Consider the following 26,289-nt stretch of genomic DNA (forward strand, 5'->3'; position numbering starts at 1 on the left):
TCAATATCTTTGTATGCTAACTACCGTGCACAAATGATCAGGGCCTGTACTGCCCTGCCCTTGAGAGAGGGGACACTCTAACTTCAGATGCTGTAGTATAGTTCTCCCTTGCCGGTAAGACTGAGTGCTGGCAGGAAACTTTTTGGTAATGCTAAAGAAATACACACACACACACACACACACACACACACACACACACACACACACACACACACACACACACACACACACACACACACACACTTGTATCCAGCCATAGCTGTAACAACAACAAAAAAGTAAATTTTAACAGGAGTGGAAATGGAGTTTTTGAGGCAAACATTCAGCAAAGTGTCATTAAGACTTATAACCACCGCTTTTTTTCCCTTTAGTAAGTACGTGCTCACTTATACTAAACAGAACAACTTCAAAAGACAAAGAAAACCCAAGCTTTACAGAGTTTCACATATTTATTTATTTAGTTTAGTTTAACTGCTGCTACCTACTGAAGTTTTTCCATCTCTGGAGAGATGTTTCCTTCTCCATCATTCTGCCTCAATTGCACTTTAATTTCTGTGGTTGCAAATGTCTTAATGTTTTCTGATTTCAGGGAACTAAAAATGGGGGAAAAATATACTTGAATATGTGCCTCAAAAAGGTTTCAGTTTATAGCTATCAGTAACATCAAAAGACAGCTCCATTAAAAAAAAGTAGTTTTCCACTGCTCTTCAAAAGCCGTTATTTTTTACATCGCTTTTAGGAAGATAGATTAACAAAACATCACATTTCAAGCCACTCTGATCTGTAATTAAATGGAGGAGCCGGGTTGTATTCTCCTATGGCTTTTACAGAAGTTGCAGTGATCCAAAGTCAGGTTGCTGTGTCAGAGTGGCATTTTTATTAATGAGAATACAAAAAGCTTGCATATTCTTAGCCCGGCTTGAATTTAGTTGCTAAGCAACCGGTGTATGGTAATTCATCCGCGAAATTTAAATCTTTGAGAAAGGATCGTGTGTTTTGCTGAATGGTCGCCACGAGGAAAACAACTTGTGGGATCTGCAGCAGCTGCCACTGAAGAGCAGCACTGGCCGGCAGCAGGGATCAGAGCAGGACCTCCCTGCAGGTCTCCTTGTCCACAACCTGAGGCAGCTCAGCCTGCTCTAAAACACAACTCTCACACAGTATACAGTTGGCGCACCCACATACTCAGGGGCTGCATCCCCCCCATCCCTATCTCCACTGCCCAGCTTCCACCTGTTTACTGCGTGTAAAGGCCTATTTTATCCTGAAACATGCACTTTGCATGATCCACCTGAAACTAGTCACACATTAGTCAAACTGATGAGAGATTGTGTAAGGTTACTCCCTCGACTTCCCCCCTGCCCCCCACTAGACTAGTTTATCTCTCACTCAAAAAATTTCATATATTCTGGCAGCAAAGCCATCTAGGAAAAGTTCAGAAGATCATTAGTTCTGCTGATAAACCGGACCTAGTGCTCTAATTGCAACAGCCCTACAAGAAAACCCCAATATTATACAGCTGCAATGCTGGCAATAATGACTCGGAGAGTTTAGAAGATACCATATGTGCTAATAAATATAATAATCTATTGAATATGACCTCCTCTGATCTAAGAGAATCAAAGTTTCGGATTAAACAGCATATCCCTCCTATGAATTTTCCTTTCCCAGGGTGACAGGCTAGGTTAAAGATTAAAGAATGCAGCACCCTTATTTCCTTATTAAAGTCAAGGTCAAGCTTCTGATGCAGAACCAGTGGGCATGACGTCACGTGAGTGACCTTCAGGCGCAGGTTAACAACAGCTCTGGGGAGCTGAAATGGCCAAGTGTCCGCCAAGGCTACACTCAAGGCCACTGCACCCTCTCTTTGGGCCAAAGGCTTCAGGCTTCACTTAGGTAAAGTTCCCATTGACTTCAATGAGAGTTTTGCCCCGAGTGAGGAGTAAGAATCTTATTTGGCCTTTTCTTTCTCCCCCCAACAGGACCCACCCTGCCACTCCAAATATAGTCCCTTAGTGTTATTTTGGCATTTTGGCACTTGGCCACTCCAAATAGAGAATCTTAGTGTTATTTTGGCATTAAAGAAGATGGGGGGGGGGAGAGTGTTCTGTAGTTCTTCACTGTATGTTAGCTTTTTAGTTAGCAAAAAGACGGTCAGCCAACAAGCTTCCTACTGCTGTGTCATTGATATCAAGGTTCCCCCCGTCTACTGAAGACCTTACATAATATTTCAGACTACAACTGCAAATATCTATATGTATTACCTCTGTATCCCATCGGTTCATTTTATCCATTCATCATGCTAAAGAAGACCAATTTCCTTGCGGTATCTATCTTCCTGGGTTTATAAAAATCACTCTATATCCTACATAATTCCAAGCCTGCATCCAGGGCCAATACTTGTTGCATCTCTTTTAGAGTTTGATTAATTACCCTGGAACTTAGGCAAACTAAACTACATGTGTCAAGAAGATCATCTCTACAATTTTGTCCTGAAATCTGCCAGTTATAGATGCATTTTCTTCCATTTACATTAAAAATCGGAACAAATATATCTGTATCTTAAAAGGTATATCTATATAAATATATAGAAGTGTCAATTTTTCTTTAGCTTGAAGATGTTGATCATTTATTACAAAAATAAACGAATAAATACAACAATATATTGTTGTTTTCAACAGGATAAATATTTTACAAATATATAATTTAAAAAAACAAATTTAATTGTTAAAATTATTTAAAATATTACACTTATTGATAAAATTATCAATAGTATATACTGCATTTCATATTAGAACCAATTATTCTCTAAACGTTCCATTTAAAACCATTCATACAAAACAAATTATGAGCATTGTAATGTGCAAACACCAGTCACTACATTAAAGCATAAGGAATCTTTAAAGATAATTTCAGAAATGAACCGTTGTATTTTTAAACCAAGGTATAGCTCTTCGTTATGTTCCGAAAATATGTGGATCAACAGCAGTGAGGTGGCTATTTTAAATACACCTGAAAATAATTTATAGCATACAGACTAGCCGGGGAAAAGATGGGATGTCAACGAGAAAACTAGGGCGCAGTAGAAGACTGCAGAATGTGAAAATGTAAACTAAAAATAATCACATCTCGGGATTACCCAGACTGAGCAAACACAACTTTGTAAAACATTTGGCTTTCCTTTAGGTAGAAAAATAATAATAAGGAAAAATGATGAAGACTCAGTTACCAAACACAGAACACTGATATTATAAATGAATACAATTACTAACTTCATTAAAAGATCTGGCGATATATAACAATATTTTCATTATTTACATGTGTAACAATATAACCCTTAACAGAAAACCTCTTACTTATTATCTACCTCTTATTATCCCTTAGACTCACAACCCTGAAGTTCCTAAATACATTCAAATGATTCGATTTCTTATTGGGGGAGGGAAGCGGGGGGAGGAAATGGCCTCACTTTTTGCGCACAATAAGTGCACAGAATGGACAGATTTTGCACGTTCCTACTACCAAACGTTATTCCTCTAGTGTAAAAATCAGCCCCTCCTATGCAGAAATCCGCAAAGGTTGTCTTTTAATAGAAACCAGTGTGAAGCCTAATGTAGCTCTTTGTTGTCATCCAAATCCAGTAACCAAATACCACTACGAAATTTAAATAGACCTACTCCATGTCTAATAAGCCACCACCCTTCATGTGTGAAAAATAGGATTCCACCTCACGTGCTAATAGTATCCACCACATAAAAACAAACCCACTGCTTCCAAACTGGAAGTCCTTTCTCTGATTTCCCTTGCATGTAGCAAAATTCATGATTACTCCTTTCCTTCCTTCCCTCCCTTTCTCCCCCCTCCTCCCTTTTAAAATTACTGGGAAGCTCTTAAATTAAACAAAGAGAATAAATGAAATTGTCTTGTATCCTTTCACTTTTCCTTTTTCTAATATGGCCTTTTCGGATTTCACAAATCAAAACGAGTGTGATATTTACTACGATCTGGTGTTAAAATAATGCATCCAGTACACGGCTATATGGTTGGATTTGATTTATGAAAGTGACACAAGGCCTGTCAAAAAGGAATAAATGTGTGTTGTTTCTACAGCAGTTTTCTGGGGTTTTAACCCCAGCATCACTATCACATAGCGAGAAAGCAAGGAGGGAGGAAGAAAATGGGAGAACGGGGGAAACCAGAGAGTATTGAAAGCTTACATTAATAAAAAAATAAAATATTTCTCTATAATACGTTTTCAGGGGATTACATAGAGGCATTAAATTTAGATCTGTAGTTTCGACAACATTACCAATTCAAAATGAAGAGTTGAAATATTCATTCACTTGTGTGTATATTGCAATAAATTTAGCAGATAAATATGACAGCCTACCTAGTGCATCTATTGGCATCTTTAACGTTACTTATACACACATTTGTTGTAAAGAAGGAATGGCAACATTATAGTCGAGTGAAGTAAAAAATGTACTACACCACTACACACCTCGTACAAAAAAGCCTAAAACAAACAAACAAACAAACAAACAACAACAACAACAAAAATGGTAAACTGTGAGGACCTAGGTAGGATTTTGAAAGTATCATCTCTATTTTTTTTTTGAAAAAAGTACCTTTCTTTAAATTATAACGATAAATTAAATACAAATATTATACAGATATAAAATGTGTCAAATAATTTATACTTAAAAAAACCCCTAGCCTTCGTTTCTTAGTTTGAAAAGAGACTAAACTTTTAAAAACATAACTGCTTTCAGTATTAGCCATTATCAGTCCATAAACTTACACATCTACTGCACTGAAGTTAAATCTTAAAATAAAACAATTAGTTTAAAGAACGTGGCCTTTTATTTTCTAACCTTGCCTTACTATCCCATTACACAGGGATATTTATGAAAAACTCTACGGAAATGTACTTTGTATACGGATTTATAAGAAATGAGTACTGTACTAAAATGCTAACAGCATGAATACCGGAACTCTGCATTTCCAGATACCTGAAGTAGATACCAGATACAGAAAGCAGGTCATCCTTAGTTCTACCACTTAAATATTTGCAATATCCTTAAGAGAACTTTTTCGACACAGTGTTTATGCATCAGACACAGACTATTTCATTCTAACAAATTTATTTTCTCAATCAGCTCTTACGGAATCACTACTCAAATTAAATTACAATCAAATTATCACATCAAAAGATACCCTTATTACCTAACAACTGTCCATATTTTCATTTCATTTTGATTTGTGCTCGTCTGAAAAAAACACGTAATACAAGATCTGGGGAAAAATAAATTACCGTTTTGCAGCAGTTCATAGGTATTCTGAATAAAATATTAAAAGAAGTCATTTAATGAAAATATAAAGCAAATATTTTTAGATCAACAACGGATCTAACAATTCTATATTGCCGTCTTTTTGAAAAGTCTGTTTATTAAAACCTACCAAAAACACTGCTTGGAAATGGCAGTATTATATAATCACATCCACAGCACCCATTCAATCAAAGTTGGCAATGGATTTAGGAGAGGAGAAGTTCAGATAAGTGCAGCTGCAGATGCTCAAGTACTTCTAAATCCCTTTATCTGAATCAGTCCAGAAATAAAAATAAAAATAAAAATATTAATAAAAAAAATATTAGCAGTGGATTTTTTAAGGAATCTTCCATGATGATTGGCAGCCGTCAGGAGCACGACTTTGACAGCCCTAAATTATTTCCCTTTCTCTGGCTGTTTCCCTTAATTCATGAAAAGTCCTTTTATAGAGCTCGAACTTTAGGGACCAACAATCTCTTCTCTTTTTTTCTCACGGTCTGTCCCTCCCCCCCCCCTTTTCAGAGTCAGCTTTCGGTATGCGGGTATTTATTCCCATATTTTTGTGGGTTTTTTAATATATATATATATATTTGCTTCCCTATACAGTCGGCTTGTGTTTAGTGCAGTGTGCATATTTCCCTTTTTTTCCCCTGGAGAAAGTGACCCTTTTCATTTTGCAGGATACTCCCCGCACCCCCAGAATTGATATCTTGCACCAAAATGATGTGGTTTGGCCAAGAAAAACAGGGTCCTGGAATGCAGCAGGCACCCTACGACCAGGCAGATGATTTTGCTTCTGCTTCCCTTTTTCTTGGATTGCTCCCATAAAAAAAGAAAAGTGTGTGTGAGAGAAAAAAGTTTCCATGATTCATATAAGAGAGCCCTTTTAGGGGGGCATTTTGGGGGGGGGCATAAAGGGAGATAAGGGGTGGGTGCTGTTCATCGCTGAAATAGGGGATAATTTAGAAATGTTTACAAAAAAGAGAAGAAAAAAAGAAAGAAAAAACATCTGCAGTTTTGGTGCATTATGCATCTCCACCCCCTCCCCACCACAGTATAAATGCTAGCGCTCGGATCGACCTTTTCAAACGCTTCATATAGCTATCTATATCTATGTATATAGAGATATATATAGTCTATATATAGATAGATAGCTAGATAGACAGATAGAGAGATAGTCGAACCAAGTCTGGATTTTTGTGTGTGGTGGTGGTGTTGTCGGTCCCCCTCCCCCTTTCCCTTTCTCGCCTCTCTTCCTTTCCCTTACTGTTGTGACTCTCACTGCACACTTGTTTGCAGTCCATGGTGTGGGGGCGGCGTGTCGGAGTTCACGTTGCCGACCTGGGAGTAGACATCGTCGGGGGTCTGCTGCTGGATCCCGGGGGGGGTCATCCTTTTCTCTTTCTGCCTCCGATTGCAAAACCAAACCCTGACCACCTCCTTTTCCAGCTGCAGACTGTCCGCTAGGTTCGTAATCTCCTGGGCGGAGGGCTTGGGGCATTTCAGAAAGTGACTCTCCAAGGCCCCCTTGACACTCACCTCGATGGAGGTCCGCTTCTTCCTCTTCCTGCCCTGGGCTGCGATCTTGTCGATGCTAGTGGGGCTGCCCGTGGAGGAGTCGGCTTCCTCCAGCCACTTGTTCAACAAAGGCTTGAGCTTGCACATGTTCTTGAAGCTGAGCTGCAGAGCCTCAAACCTGCAGATGGTGGTCTGGGAGAAGACGTTCCCGTACAGGGTGCCCAGGGCCAAGCCCACATCTGCCTGCGTGAAGCCCAGCTTTATCCGCCGCTGCTTGAACTGCTTGGCGAACTGCTCCAGGTCATCCGAGGTCGGCGTGTCCTCATCCGAGTGGGGGTCATGGCTGTTGACCCCGCCGTGGTGCTGCTGGTGGTGCTGATGCTGGTGGTGGTGGTGATGGTGGTGGCTGGGGTGATCCCCCAGCTCTGGCGTGTCTCCCCTCACCAATCCCGGGTGCACTAAGCTCTGGCTGCCAGGGGGAGGGCTCAGCATCCCGTTCACAGTGAACCCCCCCGGCTGGGAATAGATGAGCGATTGCTGCTGCTGTCCCCCGGCCATGGATGGGAGGTGGGCAGCGGTGGTGGCTCCCCAAGCGCCCGGGTGGCCCTGGTGTGGGGGACCCAGGTGGGGTGGCCTGTGGTGTAGCGCCGTGCCGCCGTGCAGGTCGTCTCGAACGGAGCTGCCTTTCACATCGGGCTGCTGCTGCTGCTGCTGCTGCTGGGGGCTGCCGCTCATCCCCACCGGGCTGGTGGACCAGGGCGAGCCGGCTTCCACGGCGGCGGCGGCAGCGGCGGCGGCAGCGGCGGCTGCATGAGGCAGGGCTGTCACCCACTGGTGGGCATGGCTCAGCATATGGCCGCCGTTGCTAGCAGCCATTGCTCCCTGCATGAAGTCACTTTGGACCATTTTGACTGAGGGGTCGCCCCGGTAGCCGCCGGAGACCGAGGTGACGGCGACGCTGCCCGGCTGCATGCCCCCTCCTCCCGAGTCCGAGTGCACGATGGAGCCGGCGGCCAGGATGCTGTTGCTGGGGAGGTAAGGGTTAGAAGCCGCGGTGGCCATTCCGCTCCCCCACCCCCCTGCCTGCTGGCGTGCCACCAATCCGCACAACCGGGGGCTCTTCGGCTCCCTTTGTCAACAGCCTCTCCCGGGAACTCGCGCTGCTCCGCCGGAACCGGGGCTCGCCTCCCCACCAGCCGCTTTGCCTTTTGGCCCCGATCTCCCGTCAGCTCCGTTCACCTGTTAGCGCTCGGGCCGCTTCTTTTTGCAGGAAGACAAAATAAATAAAAATAATAATAATAAAAAACAATCAAAGCTCAAAAACAGGGGAGGGGGGGACACAGCGACGAGCCCCCTTCTCCTTCTCCCCGTCACGCCCTCAGGAGCACATCTCGCCCTCGCAGCCTGCCCCTGCCGGAGCGAAACTTTTTCTTCCCTTTCCTCCTCGAAGGCTTTGTGCGCGCGGGTGGCTTTTCTCTCGCGCTCCCTCTGTTCGCTCTCTCCCTGCTCGGCTCCGGGCTCTCGCCTCCTCCTCCTCCTCTTCTCTTGCCAAGTTTGGTCGGTGTCCTAGGAAAACTTCCTGGGCTGAGGATGGTGGCGGCGGTGCTGGGGATGCTGCTGCTGCTGCATGTCTCAAAGTTGGGCTCTCGCAGGAGCACTTTGTCCCCTTTGACACGCAAGTCCCTTTGGAGCCTTCTCGCTGGAGGCACGGGCTGGGTGAGACATCTTCCCTCCCCCCTGCCCCCCTTTTAGGCAGTTTCGAAAGGGGGGGGAAAAGGCAAAAACGCAAGAGGGGGGAGGTTGCGAGACGGTTCTCCTTCCCTGGCAAGGTTGGTGGTTAATTCCAGCAGCGGGCTGCGGGAGGAGGAGCGCCTGGGTAGAGAGGTGTGCGTATGTGTGTGTGCATCTAGGGGCTCCTTGGTACACTAACTCCGGTGGGGGAAGCGGGCTGCTGCCAGGCTTGCCGAGCGTGCCCGGGGGGTGCTGGGAGGAGAGCAGCGCGGCTCGCTCTCCCTGACAGCTCGCGCTCCCCGTCCCTCCCTCGCAGCGCGGGGACTGCCGAATGTTTACCCTCCGCCGAGCGCGCGCACCACCACCACCACACTTTCCCAAATACAAGGAAGTCGAGCGCGAGGGCCCCCGCTGATTGGAGACCCGCTGCGTGATTGACAGAGCCAGAATGACTGGCTCCGGACGCGAGGCCCCCCCTTCCGGCCGTTCCGATTGGTTGCTTTTTAATTTAGGCAAAGTGGCGTAGAAGCTGGAAATCTGCCCCCCCCCCCGCGCTCCCTTCCCGGCCCCTCCTCTTCTTCTCCCCTCAACATCTTAACTCTTAACGCCCAGCGGATAAATCTGAGTTCTCCCAGCACAGAGCAACTTGGGCATGTGGGGGAGGGGGAGAGAGGGAGAATAAAAACCCCTTGGGCGGAGGGGGGGGAGGGGGGAAGAGGGAAGGAATGAAAAGAAAGATGAGGGGAAGAGAGAAAACCAGTATCTAATAATGCATTTATTTTACTTGTATGCACATGAGTCTCCTCATGGGCGAATAATTCCCATCATCTGTAAGCAGCCATTGTATATAGTCTACAGTCTACATAAATCAAACAGTCATCACCTACAGAAGGAAGCGTCCTGTTCTGTTTCAAAGTTTTGTATTCCATTTATCTCTCTCTGCATATGTCAGAAAGGCGAAGTGGGGGAGCTATTATCTTTTTAAAAGATTTACTAAGGTTTTTGGCCAGTCTCCACCGTCATGATCGCTTCCTTACCAGATCTTAGGCTGAAGCTAACATGGCAAGTTATTCCCTTAATTACATGCAATCAGCTACACGCTTCTTTGTTTTAGTTTCTGAGTTCCCCTGTATATATGGGAAGTAGAATGCAGCTCATATGTCTTTGGACACTTATATGGATAGCTGCACCGAACTGTTAAATATCAACAATATTTGAGAGGGTGCACAATAAAAAGCTTTTACCAAACAGAACAGCTCAAGCTGCTGAACACGTGCATTATTATAAAATATGTTGAACCCGAATCCTTAGCATAAAAAAATCCAAATTGAATCCTGCTCTAGATCCACCAAACAATCCTCTGTCCCCATTTCCTACTGATATATTTATATGACTATATATGTGTTTTTTCCCCCACTATTTTTTATTATTCTGCAAACGCTGGTATTTCACAGGAAACCGATCTGGCTGTATGAAACGTTTTATTATTTCTAGTCCAGCTGAAAGAGTTAAGGGGGGCGGGGGAAGGAGAGAGAGAGAGAGAGAGAGAGAGAGAGAGAGAGATGCGACCAAGCGGAAACGCAGCACACAGGCAACCTCAGTGAACCAAGAAAAAAGAGAAAGTGGCAACCAAAACAAGGGCAAATTGAACACTCCTCGGGGATTTCCAATGAAATAACACAATTCGGACATTCAAGGAACACATCTTTACTAATGATTGTGTTTGTGTTGTGTAATCCATACAGGCTACCTATCCGTCATGTATAATACATATACACATATAGTGTGTGTGTCCGCGCCTATGGATAGAAAATGCATTATGTTTACATTAAAATGTGCAACATAACGCTCCCCTCTTTCAGTTAATAATTTCCCCCACAAAATTCAGCTAGTTGAATTAATCTTCCAGCACAGACTACATCCCCAATAGCAAGTATGCAGCATTTGCGTGATTTGAAGATTAACTGTAGACTAGCAGAATTTATTTAGGACTCTGTCCAGGTTCTTGCTTGCACGGTAAAAGATACCATCTTAGGTAGGTTTAGAAAAACCATTAATGTGAAGTATACAGATCTGAAGAGTAATGGTAACTAAATCCTAAACGTAACGATTTTTTTTGTTCCCATGCGTCCTCCAAAGGTTTCATTTTTATATGTATAAAAGATCTAACACAGATTTCATTGAATAAATCTGAGATCTCCAGGTGCAGACGTTTGAATAGTCAGTGCCAGAACCCCATGTTTTCCTTTCCAGCCGATTTTGCTTGGATCAGGCTCAAAAACCGAGTGAGTCTCGTGGTTTTGTTTACACTGAATGGGGAGGATAGGAACGGTGCCATGGGGCCGTCTTTCATTAATATACAGTGAGGATTTTGTCTAAATTACTGCTATGAATTTCACAGTACACGCTTTCAAAAGCCGTCTCAGGTGGCCTGATGAAACGTGATAGCGCCTCTGCAAACAGATCTACATTCTTTAAAAATTCCTAAAAATATTGTACACACGCACAACAAAAAATAAGCTTGTGTTGGAGTTTTGTGTTTTATTTAAAAAAAACAACAACAAAACAAAACAAAAAACAACAGCCAACAACAACTTAGTTCCTCAACTCTCGCCACCCCCTCCCTTGCAGAGTGTGATTGTTTTGTCTGGAAAAAAAAATCCAAAGTATAACAAGGGGAGAACAGTTAGTGCTGATTTTCATTTGCATAAATTTTCATATATTTTGGTGAAAATAATAGACAAGTGGAGAGCTGGGCTTAGTGGAGTCAGTGCAAAGGAAAATCTTAGCATGGATCGTTTCGCTGGAGTTGAGAACATGATTTTCCCCCTGTCACCTTATTAAAACCAAAAAAAAAAAAAAATTACAAAATTTTAAAAAAAGCCCTCTAAATCCTGGAAGTCTGGTCGGTAAGTGTTTTTAATTTTTTCTCTATTTTTGTTTTATTTAAAGTCCTGTGAATCTAATTTTAAACGCTTAGGAAAAGACAGGGAGCACATGGCAACTCTCTGGAAGGAAGCAAGCCTAATGAAAAAAAACCCCACCAGCGGCCCCCGCCCCCCCAGACAAAAAAAAGCCTTAGTGAAATATTACATAAAAAGCTCATTCCAAAGCTCAAGGCAGTAAAGCAATTCTTTAGTACTGGAAAGTCTTCTGGTTACTTCTTCACTTTTCTGGGCACTGTTAATTATTGGAGCACTCAGGGGGAAAAAAAAGCCCTAGAAAATATTATGGATTCTAAAGAGTGAAGGATTATAAATATTTATTGTTTTCAAATGTTTCTTCAGGAGAATCTCTTCCGATGACTGGGGAAAATCAGCTTTGAACAGCAGTAGTGTGCTGAGGGGCAAGGCAAAAAGTAGAGAAGTGGACACCTGCTGAGAGCTGGGGAGTGAAATAAACCAATCTGGTGCTGGGGGAGGAAGATGAAGAGGAGAAGGAGGAGGAGAGCGATGGTGCACACACAGGGTTAATATTGTAACTAGGGAACAGACGGTTAAGCACAACATCTAGAGCTCTGTAGTGAAAGTCCATCAGAAAGAGTATAATCAATCAAAACTAACCAGGACATCCCTTCATTTTATTCTCAAAGGAGATTGTGGCTTGAGCATTACAAACCAGATTTCACTTTGTTTCTCATTTCTGACAGTTTTCCTTGTCCCTAGATCCACTTTCCCTGAATTCCCATCTAATTGAGAGGTATAGTCTAATGATCTGAAACTCTTTTATATCGTTTAGGTGAGTGTGATAAATAATGTGATAAATAATGTAAGGTGAAATTAGTAGGCCAGATACTGCTGCTGAAAACTTTACCCAGGCTTAAATATCCATTACATTACTTTCATTAATTTTAATTTTATTTTATTTGCGCTCTTTTGGATACACAACAGCTCGTGAGCATTGTAATTCCCTAGAATTAGTTACTTTTTTGGAAACGGTCGATACTCAAATCAATAAAATGACTTGTAAAACTAGGGAGGTATAGGTTTCAATTTTGGGGGAGAAGAATCGCTCATTTTCCACTTCTTGATGACGGGCTCAGCGTCTCTTTTGACTGGGGTTAACTCTGTGTTCTCCATTGGAACAGATGCCGTATAGAGCTGCTCCCTCAAGATCATTTGTTTCCTTGATGGGGGAACATTTCTGAGCAGAACATATTGGTTGCCATAGAGAAAGAAATAAAAGGAAGAACACTAGTCACATTAAGCTATATGTTTGTGCACTGGGCTTTAGATAAAAGGACCCTAGTTCAGCCAAAGAGAACGAAGCCAAACCAGAGCTTTCTAGCTTCACTAAAACTAGCTTTATTTTGTTTTGGACTTTTACAGTTGAAACATATAAGATAATTTTATTGGTTGTCGTTAATTTTATATGATACGGTTTGCAGAACAAAATAAACTTTTGAAGTGCTCAGTGAGAGCACTGATGGTCAGCAGGGGGCGCACTGATGCGGCTCAGAACCTGGTGAGTAAAACGCTACTACATTGAACAACAATTCTGTTCCTCCAGAGTTGTCAGAGGAACAAATGCCCTCTCCAAACTATATGTGTCTATGATATTTTATATAGTTATATAAATGGTGACATCAAAATAGTGAACTCGTGGGGTGGATAAAGAGGCTAGAGTAAATTAATGTCCTAAATACAACAGACTTAAGTCCAAATAGAACTGTCACACCGCTAAGATAGAAGCACAAGATTCTACACTGGGCTTTACAGTTTGACTAATAGTTAAAAAGCCATCCTAAAAGTTGTTAATTTGGTGCATTATCTTAAAGTGAGCTAAGGCCTCCAAGTAAGTGAAATCAGTTAAATAAAAACATCATTTCATGGTAACCTAATGTATCACACAGACTTTGTCCAAATAAAGCTTTTAAACCGCTGCAGATACAACAAAGAGAACCCAGGGTGTGTTTACATCATGTAATATTTAATTGCCATTTTAAACCTTCAGAAGTATCTGCAATATTCCCAATAAAGTAGCCACTCACTCTCTTTCAATGACTTCACTATCTCGAATGTAGCTATAAAATAACATTATGTTAACAATCTAAATCATCTGAAGTCCGTATCAGTGGACACATGCAAAAACTACACAAGAAGTTCCAGCTGTAGATATTTACAGACATGAAACAATCTTAACTTCGATGTCTGCTCAGATTTTCTGTCGTTTTGCAAACACATTGTACATAGTCTTAACATATTGCGCAAGGAGCCCATTACTGTTAGTTCTTTTTCTAGGTGGCTGCATGGGACACATAAGTAAGCAATTTACTTCTGTGATTTTATTGATAAGTACATATGTTTATTCGTATGAAGGTCTATCTGTATATCTATATGCGCACCAGCAAGTTAACATTCCTTTAGCACCAGCTAAACACCTGTAAAAGTGGAAGTGCCAGAGAGCGCTAGTGGGGCAGGCACGCTTGATGCATAACCATAACAAACTCTGCCAGGCCGTAAAGACAGGTTGTTCTCTCCAACTAGAACTTCGTCAGTTTCAGTGTGACTGCAAGTTTTACTCTTTGTCTTTACAGTATAAAGACCAATTACATCCTGGAAATAGTATTGCCCATAAATGTGGTATCTGGTGGAAAGCTAAGTCACTGTTCAAAAGCATAATAGAGAGAAGTAAACAGCAAAAGAAACAATGAAAAAATAGACATTTCTCTTTTTGCCATGTACAAAGTGTTCACATGCCTTCACTTTCACAACTGAGTTAAGCCTTGCCGTGTATTGAACATGACTGAAAATGCATGGAGATATTTACATGACTAAAACTTCCCACCATACCGCATTTGCCAAAGAAAGCAATGACTATTTCCCAGACTATTAGGGTACATATCTAGAGTGCAATTTTCTTCACAAGCGTCACCACATAGTCTTGGATTTACCATTGTTTATCAAACAGTTTTTGGACATATGACCATGGGATTTTGAGTTTAGAGAGGCCAGTGATGGTTAATATCCCATATTTGAAAAATATTGCATTTTCGTGCAGTTCGTGCTTTGTCTTTTTTCTACCTCAAATGCAACTTGAGTTTATAGTCCAAAAACCAATTCTAGTAGGTCAACTCCTCAGTCTTATTCCTGTATGACTCACTGTCTGTATACATAGAAGCGAATAAAAGCAAACAGAAAACATTAACACTTAAAACGAGCAACAAGTTAATTTGATAGAGTTACTTTCCATGCTGGCTGTTAAATATATTATTTGGATGTGACCGCCACGTTTATGCCTTAAGTACCAGGACAATTAAAACAAAGCTACAAAGAGTTTTTTCTTTTTGTTGTTTTAATTATTTTGTCCGGAAAGACTCATTTGCAAAATGAAGAACAGTGCCGAGGTATTGGGAAATACAATTTACTGTATTTAGTATTCATCTACTTATATTCGAGAATGATTAGGTGTGTAATAATATAATTGTGGAGAGCAACTGCCTAATTAGCATTTACAAATTAAAATGTTAAACAAAGACATGCTACATATACAGTATGCTATATGTAAAATGTTTTCCTTTATAATACAGCAGTCAGATGAAAAGGTGGAGTTGACTGGATTCCAGATTTGTAGCATTCCCAGATAATGTGATTTGCTCTGTTTTTAAACCTTACCCATATAGTAGTTCATATAACCGTTGATAGCTGGACAAGAGATATTACACCAGCCAATCTGGAGAAAAGAGGAAAATAGACACATTACTTTTAAAGGCTTACAGTAACAAGGAGATACACAATAGGCAGGATGATCTTTTATCCATACATTTAATTGTGAAGGTTCCAGTATGAACCTTATTTATTGTTTAGGGTAATAAATAATTTCTGATTCTGTAATAAATTAGTAATATAACACAGTACTACACATACAATTAAGATATATTTGAAAATATAGGTACGTTTAGAACAGCACATTTCTGATATTATACACTCTACTGTGTTTAGGGTGCACCTAACATGCATAGTGATGAAAGTTCTCAAATGAATGGAATAATCTATCTGCTGGCTTGAGTTCCATGCAGACACATTGCATATGAAGCTTAATGTCACCACCTCCCTCAAAATTCTCCGGATAGATAGTTACAACCTAGCTCCTCGAACATGTAGATTTTTATTTATAAGAATAATTGTGCATGTAGCAACAAAAAAAAAGGATTTACAAGTTAGCGTCTTTCCAAGGCTGTGGAAACCTTAGCCCATATTCATTAGACATATTCTGATTTGCTTGCTGGCCATCTCAATCGCGTTTCACATTTTTTAAAAAATCTATATGCATTACATAGATTTTCTTTTACGCGCATAAGACTGGCAGTCTCTTAGTGGATAAGAGGGTGAATAATTGTGGTACACCAGAAAACAGTTCGTGCAGTTTGGCAGCTCTGTTTTTTATTATTAGATTTTTTGACATTTGAACTTGTCTATTGTCTGAGGAGCTCAGTGCAGATTGCAGTAGGTCAAGCTTAAGGCTGCTCTTTTTGGCATTTCACACAAACATGCACATGCTGTCTATTCTCCTTTAGTGAATGCAAGAGCTACAATTTTGCTGATGCCGTTGTTGTTGTTGTTGTTGTTTTCGTTGGGAGATATAATCTGGTTGATATTTTCATGATCTCGTGGTTATTTTTTTCTCATTTTGGATCCATTCCTAATATATCTACATTTCTTGATGTTTGATACTTTTAAGTACTCAGTCGCTTTTACAGCAGTATGATTTCAAGCCTCAAAATGTTTGAAAAGGTGACTTCAGTAGCTCTGGGATTAAATGATTTATTTCCCTGAAGCTTCACTCAACTCTATCATGACTCCTACAGTCAAAAGTTAACATCGTTCATCATTTCTTTGCATCCCCCTCCCTAAATTCAACCCTCTGATCCTACTTTAAAAAAATTCTTGTTGCTTGATGGGGCTGTGAAGGAGGAGATCCTGAGCTCCTAACATGGATTTGTATACTTCCCACTACAATTTTGCAACCTCTGAAGCAAGGAACCTTCCATAACAATAGTAGCAATGGTGAGTTTGGGGCCTTTTATACTGTTTGGTTAAAATGATCAAACAAACACGCCCACAAACAGTGGCTTATTAAAGATCCAATTTTTAAAAATAAAATGTAAATAACAATTTTATACTGTTGAAGGGAGGGATGTGAGGCAAACTGAGTGAATCCCATATAGGAAAGTCATTTTATACTCGCAAAAGACAGGAATTAATTCTAAATAACTTTTCCCTGGCGTGATTTACGCTTTTTGACTGAGACTTTCTCCTAATCTGTCTCCGTGCATTGATTGAAGCGGAGCTGCAGCCGATCTCTTTCTATAGCTGCTTTTAATTTAAATTTCTTTCTAAAAAAAATGCAGCATTTCTCTCTTCTCTCAGCACCCCCACTCCCTTTAACAAGCGTCTGATAACGCGTTTAAAGCTTGTTATTCGAACGCTCAGATCAGCATGCAGAAATGTAATTGCATCGTTTTTCACCAGGAAAGAAAAAAAGAGGGGGAAAAAACACACCTAAAGAAACCGTAAATGCTGAGTCACTGTAGTGCGGTCATTGGGTAAACATGAGAGAGATGCTGGCATCTTATTGAAAACCCTGGTGCAAATCGCATCCTCTATCTTCAGGCTTGAGAGCCCTCCTCCCTAGCCTGGATTTATTAATCCAGACTTTGAATAAAGTGGCAAAACCTCAGCCAGAGCCCTCCTTTGTCACTGGATCTCCTCTTCAGGCACCATGAGACCTGCTTTGTTATGGTGGAATAAGATAAACACTGCACTACCATTTCAGCTGCCCAGAATATGCTTCAGGATGTGGGGGGACTACAGGCCAGTTCACCTACTGTTATAAAGGAAGGGAAAGCAGGTTTAGTTCTGATCTTGGTTTGCTTATTTCATTAGGCCTTTTAAACGTATATTGCTCTGCACTGGGGGGAGAAAAGCACTTTCCAAAACAAAAGAAAAAAATCTAGATATTTAAACAGTAACAAAAGTGGGATGTTTTCTTTTTATTTAACAAGATCTTTGGTACAAGGCTGTTTTCTGGGGCCCCACTACCTCCCTTTTGAACTGCTTAGAGCACTTTGCTGTGGTTTGCTTACCATTGCCCCGGTCTGAGAGGTATATATGGCTTCAGGTATGTGTGGCTGAATTTCATGAAATGACAGAGCTTCATAGGCCTCTGGCTGCTGGTGGATTGAATGAGGGGAGTTGAAAACAGTTTGCAGCAAGCCCTGCAGTGGGAAACAAAGAGGCAGAAACGTTGAGAGACCAAGGGGAGGCAGATCTACAGAGAGGCACTGGGCTTCCCAGAGATGCTTTTGCTTCTCTGTGGGGAACAGAGCAGCATCCGTTGGGCTGCCTTTGAGGCTGAGGGCTGGACTGGACAGCCCACACTGAATCAGGAGCATTCAGAGTAAATTAATAAGAGTTCACATTGTTTTGAAATGCTGCTATTGTATTCGAGAGAGGGGTGGATTTTTTGTGCCTTCTAAAGGTGAGTGCAGATTGCAATAGTTGCTGCTCTGTTTTTGTTTGTCAAACAGGGCTCTTCTCCTGGGAGAGGGGCATGTGGCGGATCCCAGCCCAGGATTACATTAATCAAAGCATTATTTCCCCAGGGATGGCACAGCACAAATGATAGTAAATCCCAATAAAATTGGATCGCTGAGAAATTGAACGCTTAAAGTAATCTGCTCTGCCTGATAAAAACTTCAAATGTATAAGATATCGTGTCCCCTACCCTCAAACACCTAAGGTATCATCAGCGTGTGTGTCTGAAATATTGTATATTATAAAAGATCAAACAATGTGTAGTCTGACAGACTCATCACTATATACCATATGAAAAACAAAGCACCCTCTACTATTTGCAACATCCATAGGTTATTACCCTACAGAATCGATATCATAAACTCATTTAGGGAGTGGATTTTCTCTCTTATATATCTGAAGTCAAAATGGGCCACAATATTAGATTCTCATGATCTGCATTTCATTAGGGAAAATGTACACTTTTAATATTGACACTATGGGGGAAAAAGACTTGAATGGTTGAAGCTGAAGTTTAAACATCCTTAGAGAGGATCAGTTACAGAAGGAAACAATGCCGGGATAAGCAGCCATTGGTGGAGGGAGGGGAATTGTTCCCGAGGCTGTTATTTTGTCTAAAATGTACGGCATACTACACTCTCTGTCAGTTATAAACAGGCCCTGCAGACCGCTCCTTCGCCTGTGTGCTGGGGTCAGTGCAGCTCGAGGGAAGCCACTAGGGATTCGCTACCTTCAGGTTCTCAGCCTCAGCTACTTCCTTTCTGCAGAAGAAAAGTTTGTTTGTAGCTGAAGTAGGAGGAAAGGACAGTGGGCTCAATGAACCCCACCGTGCAATGCAAAAGTGGACGGCTAACACTTTCAACAGACGCCTTGGGCACCAGGAGATGGATCAGGGAGCATCCTTCCCCCTCCCCAGCACACGGGCAACTTTTTGAAAACAAAACAAACAAAAAAAACCCAACAAAAACCAAAACCAACAACCCTGCAATTAAAACAGCAACCTCCAATCACCAATGAATTCTTTTTTTTAGTCTACCGGGGTGCGTTGAAGCCAAGCTGCGCGGACTACATGTGCTGCTGCGGGATCCACCGCGGCGCAAGCGATCCTGCAGCAGCGAAGCCGCCCATCAGCTGGCCGCTTTTCACGGCTCACACGGGCGCGAGGCGGGAGGAGGACGGCGGAAAGGCAAACACAGCAGATGCGTCTTAATTGCTTTCATCGCCCCGGCCTGACCCTTCCCGGAGCCTCGCAAGACAAGGGCTGGCTGCTGCTCTCCCCCGCCCCAGCCACCTACCGCGCGGGGTCCCCCCGCCCCCCGCCGGAGCCCTGCCGACGGACTGACACCGGCGCAGCAGCGGCACCTGGATGGGGAGCGCTGCACAGCCTGGCAGGTAGATCAATCCGGCTCGGGGAAGAAAAGAGGGGGGGGACCCCCCGAAATGACGCAATCGATTCTCCAGCCTGGGCTCCCACTTGGGCTGGTGCAGTTGCAGGAGCCCAATCGCCCCCCCTTTCCTCCCCGCTTTTTAGTGCATCTCCTTAGGACTCGGGGGGGGGGGGAGTCCCGCTCCTCTCCGCTGCCAAGCGGGAGCTGCCGGCCGTGGCGAGAGAGGCGGAGCGGGCGGGGGGAGGCTGAAGGAGGGAGCAGCAGCGGCCCCCGGGGCGCGCGCACCCCCGCAGCCCCGCTCCCCCCGCCCCTGCGCGGCTCCCTCTCGCCTCCGGCAGCCGAGCGCCGCCCGCCTGCGGCACCCAGGGGACCGGCTGGCCGCGCGGAGCGACTGGCGGCAGCCCTCGGCTCCCTTCCCCCGGCCCGGCCCCTCCGGCTCGCCCAGCCCCGCGCTGCGCACACGGCTCCGCCTGCTCCCAGGTAGCTGCGGCTGCTGCTTCTCCTCCGCCGCCGCGCTGTAGATTTGCGCTGAGGCTGCGGGGTGGGACCGGGGGGGGTAGCCCTGCACCGCTCCAGCTCGCCTGGCTCCCCGCCCTGCCTCCCTTGCCCACTCAGTCAGCCCCCAGTGCGGGGGGAGGCGGTGGCGTCCAGACTCTGTCACTAATTAGGTCTTCTCACCCCCCCCTCCCCCGCCACTAACTGATCTATAATTTGGTACCCAAGTTTGATTTTTTCTCTTGCACTCTCTTTGCTTCCTCTCCCTCCCCCCGTTACTCCGCGTGAAACTGGATCAGAAATATCAAAGGGGATTACACTTTAACCCAGTGCCTTCCTGCGAGCACTCCTAAGGTAGGTATCACTGGGGGAGAAAATCCATCCCTTCCAGTGTGCCCAGTAAGTTGTGTGTGTGTGTCTCCCTCCGTCTCCCTGTGTGTTTGTAAATACATTTCGGTTCCTTAATTGCTTCTAGCTTGATGTGCACTTGCTTTGTTCAGGCTCTTTTAATATTTGAGGTGGGCTAGACAGAAAAGAGCGCATTTGACTTTGTATGTCTATATGATGGTGTCTTACTTCTGTTGTTAATTTGGAGTTGGGGGTCTAGTTTGTATGTCAAAATCCTGGCGTCTGAAGAATTGATAGAAATAGAAGACTGTTCCATGCTACAGACCCGGAGACTCTCATATTGTTTACTATCATCCAAATCGTTTTGTTGTGGTCACAAAGGAAAAGGGGGTTATTTATTTATTTTAAAAGATTTGGATCAAGTGTATTTTTTTTTTGGAAAATGTTCAGATTTATTAAATTCCAAATTGAAAACATGGCAGAGATTAAACCAATATGGGAGACCTTACCTGTACTACATTAAACAATGTAGCAAAACTGAAAGTTCAGAGCATATACTTAAAAATATATATTAATGTGTCTTCTTTGAAGATTAGTTATGAATAACCTTGGAATTGCATTCCTACCTACAGTAAGGTTTGATTTTGATGACATTCAGAAAGAGTTGGTTAGACAACTAGCCATGTGTATTTTTAGATCTTTACATTTATTTATCAGTAATTTCACTACTGTTCACTATTCTGGATCCAGTGCTTTGTAATTATCTCACTGTTGAAGGGCATTTTATAATTATTTGCTGATTCACTCATTAAAACCTTTCAGCATCTCCAGGTATGTTTTCCATCATATCTTTGGGGATAGTTAAGTAGCCATGTGATCTTTATATGAAGAATATGAATGTTACAGGGTCATAAATAGGTTCTCTTTTCACATCCAGAATTTTTGCCTTTCTTTGGACTTGATGAGGAAGCTGTTTGCCTTCAGGCCTTTATAACAGGAAAGTTCTCAGTTGATTTGTCTTTTATATATTTTAAAACACAAGCTGGAAAAGAAAATCACACTAAGTTACTGAAAAGACAACAGTAACTGGATCTGTTGATGCTCCACCAAAGAAACTGTAAGTTAGACCGCATGTTCATAAAGAATATTTACATGTAATTTACTGGAAGTTTCACTCTGTAAAATCCACTTAACTGATAGAATGTATAATATATATACCCACATGCACTCTCGTCTCAACATATAAATGTTCATGTATATACCTGTGTTTCTAAAACTAACTAATGAGGGCCATGTATTGCACTTGAAAAAGACACTAGCAAGATAAGACCATATAAAATAGTAATGGAAAATGAAATTTTATATAATGTCAGCAACTTCAGCATGATTTTTGGCATAAGTAATTTAGTGCAGTTCTGTTTGCCTGAACTGGAGTGATATTACAAAGTGAATTAATAGAACATTAGTATTGAAAAAAGAAACAATTCTTCCTTTTAAATATGAAGAGTCGCTAACTTGCTATGACACCTGGAAGTCAGTGAATAATACATGTGAAATATTAATATTTTAAATGCATCATATTTAAAATTACTGTGAACTTAAAAAATTGTTCCATATCAAGAAAACAGAAGTAGTTCATTTTAGATTCTAAATTTTAAATGCAACATTTTGCCAATGAAGCAATTTATTAAAGAACTGAAGTCAAATACCTAAACATATCAGGTAATTTTGCACATGGAATATAAACATTGTGGAATAGGAATTTAATTTTGGACATTATAAAAAAGAACCTTCGTTTTACTTTCCACTACACTGCAAGAAAAACATTATCAGGTAGCTGATTAATGAGATGAAGTGAATTGATATACTCCATAATTCTTGCATTTTTTTATACATACTAAAAACAAAACCATAAAGGGACATTTATAGAAAACATGAAGTCAGATAACACAACAATAATCATATTTAGTTTTAAAATTAATGCAGATTAGAATAGTAATCTGTACAATATACTTGCTTTTGTTTACAGCAAATCATGTAACATTGGGCATTGGATTTTTTTTTAAAATACTACAATATTAAAATTATCACAATAAAACTATTGGCAGGATTGTATTAGGGTCAAATTCTGCATTCCAACTCCAAATTGTGGTCCCATTGAATGTTTTCAGTGAGATGAAGACATGGCCCTCAGTCCTTCTTCATGCATAACTCCCTTTGACTTCAACACTTTCTGGTTTTGATCTAGCACAAATGAGCATGTATATCTAATTCTTCTAAAAGCTAAACCATACGTTCCTTGCCTAGGGCCACATTTTGCTTACTGTATTTTTTGACCCCAATGGGAGTTTTGCCTGAATAAAATGAGCAGGATCTGTCTCTCAATCCTCACTCTGACATAAATGCCATTGACTGCAGTGGGGTTATAATGTGGTTGGTATAAAGGCCATATCTTCTTCTCATTAAAATCTATGAGAAGTTTGCTGGAATAAGGTCTGAGTGCCATATTGTGATCCCAGTTAAGTCAATAACAATTATTCCAGCATGAGAAATGAGGGCCAGATCCTGCTCACTTTAATCAAGCAAAATTATCTTTGGCTTCAACAACTAAGGCAAGCAGAATTTGCCTCTAAGTAAGGAATGCAGGGTTAAGCTTTTTAGAAGAGTTAGAGATCAGAAAGTGGTGTTGGATCCAGATGATTGTGAAAATTTTTCTACCTTACAAATTACACAAGACACTGACAAGAATTAGGAAATATTGAAGTTCCCATTAGGGACAGAAAAACATAGGAATTGCCATACTGGAACACACCAAAGGTCCATGTAGTCCAATGTCTTGTCTCTGACTGGGGTCAATCAGATGCTTCAGAGGAAAGTGGATGAACCTTGTGATAGGCAGATGTGGGGTAATCTACCCCCACACTAGGTCTCTTCCTGAACTCTACTAGTTAGAGATGGGCTAAATCCCTGACTCATGACGTTTAATATCTCTTCCAATTTTTTTTGTTATTAGTTATGATAACTCTGTCTGGTGTTGTCTTCTCTATATAAATGTCCAATCTCTTTTTAAATCTTGCTATCGAGATTTTAAATTCTAATCTGTTCCGATAGAAAAAAAAATCCATTGTTAAACAGTTTTGCCCTTTCCTCCATGTTTGTTTAAACGTGAATTTCTTTTCTATAAAAACACATTTTTGTTTCCACTTTTTTTTTGTTTTTTGTTTTAAATTTTGTTATACCAATATGAATGATGATGTTTATTCCAGAAGAAACTTTTTAAAACAATGGGACTTTCATGTCATGCTTAAAGGATAATTATTGAACTTATAATGAAAATCACGCTAAATCTACTCCCCTGGTTGGTGCCTTAACATTTTTTAAAAGTTTGGAATTAAAGAAATCAGACATGCTACAACAGAGAAAAAAATACAAAATATATAGCATGTATTAAAAATATATAACCCCTACAGGGATATTTAGATGTAGACAAGAGTGTACTTTTTGGTTGATAGAATATCAGATGGTGACGTATGGTTTTATTTTTATTCCTAATTTTTTCTTACAGTTTAATAAAGATGGTGTTTTATATATAGATATAATTTGCTGAGCAAAATTCCATTCAAGTATGTAAAAGAAGCCCTTACATCAAGCCAATTAATGAAGTGGGGCTATGAATTCAAAACTATAGTAGCTATCAATGATATAAAAGTAAGGAAGAGAAATAGTCACATTATGTATCTGGAGGGATAAATACAGAATAATCATGCAGTTTGAAAGCAAAAAGAATTACAATTTGACAATAAAGCCTACACTAAAGACAGGCAGACACAATATAGTTCCACTGAGAAATATAGTAAGTAAAATAAAGCAAGAAAAAAAGATTATTTTCAAACTTACTTATGTGGCTAGGTCTTTTCTAGCTTCATGTTGAAATGTTTCTTTATGTATCGTAATTGCAATAATACTATTAGAGAACAAATTATTTAGACAAAACTGTTCTACATTGGTCTTAGATTTTTAGTACCCTTAAATCCTAAAGTTTAACCTGTAGCAGTCCCACTGTTAATGTAAGCAGGTAGGTTTGCAGTTTACAGTTTAGCACTGTTTTGAGATCTGGTCCTGCAAGCCCTTACTTAGTTGAGTTGTCCCATTGATTATGTGAGTAAGAGTTTGCAGGATTAGGTCCTTATATTGTGCATTAAGGCCAACATTTTCAAACTTGGTTACTCCTAAATCTATGTTTAGGACCCCACCTAAATGCAAGTGGCCTGATTTTCAAAGGTGCTGAGCACTTACAGCTGCCATTGACTTCAGGGGGATTTGTGGGAACTCATCACTTCTGAAAACCAGGCCACAGGAAATTAAATATGGATTAAGGAACCTAGGTTTTGGTGTGCTGGTTTGAAAATGTGGACTAAAGATTGTTGTTTGGAATTTAGATTTCTTTCTGTAGAGGATGTTCGGGATAAAAGGAATACTGAATATTGAAGAAAGCAGTAGTATAACACCCTCTCCCTCAAAACAATCACCTTACCCCATGCACAAAAATTCTTTATTGCTCCCAATGATGTAAATGCCAGTACTATAATTCCATGTAGAACTGTTGGTAGTTTTGCCATTTACAGTCTGGAGAGTAGGAACAGCCCCTAAAACACTAAAAACATTTTGAAAAAAAAATGATACCAGTGCTACAAATACTTTAATACAATTAAATACAGGGAGACTGGAAGCTGCATCTGGTGAGTTATGCTTTCAATGCTGCCATTTTAGGTTATACAAGTTAAGATCTTATTATTATATTCTTCCACAGATTTCGTGCTATGATTTGGAAATACTAAGAAGTATATTTTCTGGACCTCCTTAGGAAGGACAAATTTCTGAGTGTAATAAACTGAATTCTAACCACCAGTCTAAACTTTCTGTAGGAGGGCAATAAATAAGAGCGAGGAAGAGATGATGTCACGTACTGTACCATTGTAATTAATCATGTAACACTCAAATGCTGACATTATGGAATTTTGTTTAGTACAGTAGAATCAGAAGAACTAAAAAGGATGATTGATCATTAGTCAAAGACCTTCAGTAACATGATCAATGTTTGAAACAATTTTTGTCAGATAGTGATGACTAGAAATTAGGGATGGGCCTAATCAAAGCCCCTCAGCCAAACGTCCCAAAATTCGGGGAAACCCAGCTCTTAATTTGGATCTGAACTTCCTTTATGTCTATAACAATGGGTCAAGCAAAGGATAATACCAGGCCTTACAACTACAGACCTGCTCCCACCTCTGAGCAGTGGGATAGTTCTTTGGGAACTGAACTTAGTAAAACTTCACTTCAAATCTGGGCCTGATCTTTGCTACTTGGGCTCATCTCTTATGAAATATTTAAAAAATATCTTTGATTCTTCTAATAGTGATCAAGCTATATACAGCATGGACTGTTGCTTAATGCTTTGAAATTCTCGGTAAACCTGTATGCATGTGTTTTATAAATGTATTTCGTAAAGCTAGCCAAAATATTAATAGGTGAAATACTTACATTTTAAAGGGACACTGTCAGCTTATATAAATATTAAATATATGAGTTAAGTGTAGTTTCAGGTACTTCACCAGACCTAAGTGTTCCTCCCAACTTCCCTAGTTTTGTGCTTTTACAGTTATTTTAAAAATGCTTTTGTTTCCACGGATGCTGAATAAAAGAATCACACAAACAGGGGGAAGTGACCTACTACACAGGTTAAGCTGACTATGCACAAATTGCTACAAAAAGCACAAAGTAAATAAACTGAATAGAATATAGGAAGATAGTTTCTGTAATCTTTTTCAGTGATAGTAATCATAAATGTTACATCAACAATCAGGGAAAAACAAATCAGACCAAAATGTGATTTTTAAGTTGACAGTGCCTCTTTAAATTATGCTTGAAGAACCATCTCAGGAA

The 26,289-nt window shown here is 41.1% G+C and overlaps 1 protein-coding gene and 1 long non-coding RNA gene across 3 annotated transcripts in view; one reads left to right on the plus strand and one right to left on the minus strand.

The window, feature by feature from the left end:
• Positions 1-5,422: 5,422 nt before the first annotated feature.
• Positions 5,423-8,919, minus strand: POU3F3 (POU class 3 homeobox 3). 2 transcript variants are annotated; one of them, XM_039519307.1, is made up of 2 exons: positions 6,870-8,919; positions 5,423-5,600 (listed from the first exon to the last, which is right to left on the minus strand). In XM_039519307.1, the coding sequence occupies exons 1-2, from the start codon at positions 7,908-7,910 to the stop codon at positions 5,577-5,579; spliced, it is 1,065 nt and encodes a 354-aa protein (XP_039375241.1). In that variant the 5' UTR covers positions 7,911-8,919; the 3' UTR covers positions 5,423-5,576. The 2 variants fall into 2 exon arrangements, with proteins under 2 accessions (XP_039375241.1, XP_039375240.1); XM_039519306.1 differs by having other exon boundaries at positions 6,598-8,919.
• The window catches only part of LOC120395159, a 35,357-nt gene continuing 16,866 nt past the window's right edge, over positions 7,799-26,289 (plus strand). The window contains exon 1 of the long non-coding RNA XR_005592499.1: positions 7,799-7,883. This is a non-coding gene — a long non-coding RNA (uncharacterized LOC120395159). The remainder of the gene's footprint in view (positions 7,884-26,289) is intronic.

This window comes from Mauremys reevesii, linkage group 1 (genome assembly GCF_016161935.1).
Source record: "Mauremys reevesii isolate NIE-2019 linkage group 1, ASM1616193v1, whole genome shotgun sequence".
NCBI lineage: Eukaryota > Metazoa > Chordata > Testudines > Geoemydidae > Mauremys > Mauremys reevesii.

Coding starts and splice junctions, on each gene's coding strand:
- POU3F3 (XM_039519306.1), bottom strand. CDS start 7,910: ATGGCCACCGCGGCTTCTAACCCTTACCTCCCCAGCAACAGCATCCTG.